At 54.6% G+C, this 2,689-nt stretch overlaps 1 protein-coding gene across 1 annotated transcript; it reads left to right on the top strand.

Annotated features, from left to right (window-relative positions):
* Positions 1-418: 418 nt before the first annotated feature.
* On the top strand, positions 419-1,066 carry NEUROG3 (neurogenin 3). The gene has a single exon (XM_006835847.1). It carries the CDS (start codon positions 419-421, stop codon positions 1,064-1,066), a length of 648 nt encoding a protein of 215 aa, XP_006835910.1.
* The last annotated feature ends 1,623 nt before the right edge of the window (positions 1,067-2,689 follow it).

Genomic DNA, 2,689 nt, shown 5'->3' with positions numbered 1-2,689 from the left:
GCAGATAAAGCGTGCCAAGGGGCACACGACTTGCGGCTCAGGAAATCCCCGTGGTCCCACAGCCGCGCCAAGAGACAGCGACAGGCAGAGCCCAGGACCCGCAGACTTCGGGCTTCTCCTCTGGCTCCCAGTGTTGAGGAAAATCCCAGGCAGCGGCATCTGCAGCTCAGTTGAGTGTGCGGGCGGCTAAGGCCAGTTTAGACCGTGCTGCTTGCTCTTCTGTACGTTTTGCTCCTGGCAAACTAGGTAACACCTTCTCTTTTGCCACTTGGAGGCTACCTAGGGGCGAGCGGGAGGGGGGTCCTCTGACCCGAAAGGGTTGACTCGTCCTCGTTTTTCCCCCCACATGGTTCTGGGGTCAGGGATTGCTCTCGAGTGACCGAGAGACACTGATTCGTCCCTCTTAACCTGCCGCAGGATGGCGCCTCATCCCTCGGATGCGCCTGCTATCCAAACATCCCGCCAGACTGAGCAGCCTTTCCCTAGCGTCTCAGACGACGAAGTGACCTGTGCCTCGTCCGCCCCACCCAGCCCCACTCGTGTGTCTCCAGATTGTGCCGAGGCCCAAGGGGGCGGTTGTCGAGAGGGTGAGAGGAAGTTCAGGGCGCGGCATGGGGGACGCAGCAGGCCCAAGAACGAGTTGGCGCTGAGCAGACAGAGACGGAGCCGGCGCAAGAAAGCCAACGACCGCGAGCGCAATCGAATGCACAACCTCAACTCCGCGCTGGATGCTCTTCGAGGCGTCCTGCCCACCTTCCCGGACGACGCGAAACTCACCAAGATTGAGACGCTGCGTTTCGCTCATAACTATATCTGGGCGCTGACGCAGACGCTGCGCATAGCGGACCACAGTCTCTACCGGCTGGAGCCGCCAACACCGCCCAGCGTAGAGTTGGCCAGCTCGGAAGGCGGCTTCCCCGGAGACTGGGGCTCCCTCTACTCCCCTATCTCCCAGGCTAGCAGCCTGAGTCCCGCTGCCTCGCTGGAGGAGCTGCCCGGGTTGCAAGCACCCGCCACCCCAGTCTGCCTGCACCCGGGCGCCCTGTCTTTTTCAGACTTTCTGTGAAGAGGCCCATAGGTGGCCTGGCTGTGGGGTGCTAGGAGAGAGGGGAAAGGCGGCCAGGGGTGGGCGGCTCTCAAGCCCTAAAGCCTCTCTCCTGGCTTTCGTTCGCCAATCCCCGGAGGCCCTCACAGCCTTTGGGGCGGCAAACCGGGTTCAATCTCCAGCCTTCCGCGCCATGCCAACTCCTGCAACCCTCTACCTCTTCCTGCGTGAAGTGGGTGCAAGCTGGGAGCGTTTTAGGTCCCTTTCTGGGACTACCCCAAAATCTCGTGCAAAGAGGAATAGCCAGAAACATCCACCCTCTCCGGACGCTCGACCCGCACTCAAGTCCGGATCTGTCTGTCTGACTATCCATCTGTCTTTTACTATGACCCCTTTCTCCCCCATATGATTTAATCCAATGGTCCGCGCGCTTGATTCCCTCCCCCAGCATCTGACTTTCCAAAGACTTCTTTCCTCTGTCTTCCTTCCTCTCTGCATCGAGTCCCGGGTTTGGGGCCATTCCATTCTGTCTTAATCTATAAAGGCGATCCTCTGCCTTCTCGAGCACTTTTCCGAGCGGGGGCGGTGAGGTTATGAACTGGGAACTCGGATCTCCGTGCGAGCAGTGTCACCCCACTTCCGTGCATCCTGCTCCCGAAACGTGAGCGGCGCCACCCCCGCTTAGAGCCCTGCGAGTCTTTTTGAGAAACCACTTTGTGAATTATACGATGTCGTTTGAAAAGAATTTTTGTACGGTAAATTATACAGCCCCTTCCCCTGATTCATACGTTTGTATTTATTTTATGAGATTCCATCACGAGAAAAGTCTATATTTTGTAATTAAGATTATTTAGAGACTGGTGAATGAAATTTTGTGCCAATTAAAAAAAAAAAGAAAAGAAAAACAGACCTTCCGAGATTGAACAAGATGACTTCATGGTTGAAGGGAGAGGCCGCCACGACTGGAGCTAGAGAGGAGCCTCTGTCCTAAGAGAGGAGACACGCCTCTTTCCGGGAGTTTATGAAACCTCTGGGGCCTAGGCTAGAGGCCCCCCGCAGGTTTCGGTTCTGAGGTAGCAAAACAACCCATACACAGTTAAAAAGTGAAACTTGACTGCTGCTTAGAAATCACTGATCCAGCCTCCATGTTTTATTTATGGGGCAGAGATTTGTCTGAATTCAAAACGGCAGTTTAGAAGAAAAACAAACCTCAAAGTAGGACTGCCTACTCTTTTCTCTACACCAGCAGGCTGGATATAGGGACTGTTATATTTAGGGGAAGGGAAGAGGGAATAACTCAGTCTCAGAATCGGAGTCCTCAAATATCCCCCAAAGTTCTTAGAGTCCTAGAGTATCCCAGGAGCACATTTTACAAACCGCGCTGGGATGGCTGTGTCTTGACTCATTGGAGAGGAGCCACAGAGAGCATAAAAGGTAGCGGTCTTGTTGGAATCTCTAGTGCCCTTCCTCCCGAACAAATTTGGTCATCAAAATGGTTCCAAAATGGAAGCACAGTTACTTCCAAGGTGGTTCACCTTAGGTATTGAACCACGTTTTAGGGGAGCTGGTGGACTGCCCCTCCATGGCTTCAGAACTCCCAGGGTCTCAGGAAAGCAGGTTGGAACAGTAGATTCAGCCTAGGGC

The sequence above is a fragment of the Chrysochloris asiatica genome, unplaced genomic scaffold (assembly GCF_000296735.1).
Source record: "Chrysochloris asiatica unplaced genomic scaffold, ChrAsi1.0 scaffold00020, whole genome shotgun sequence".
Classification (NCBI taxonomy): Eukaryota; Metazoa; Chordata; class Mammalia; order Afrosoricida; family Chrysochloridae; genus Chrysochloris; species Chrysochloris asiatica.
The sequence above is the reverse complement of the archived record's forward strand: the minus strand, read 5'-3'. Positions and strand labels throughout refer to the sequence as shown.

Coding starts and splice junctions, on each gene's coding strand:
- NEUROG3 (XM_006835847.1), top strand. CDS start 419: ATGGCGCCTCATCCCTCGGATGCGCCTGCTATCCAAACATCCCGCCAG.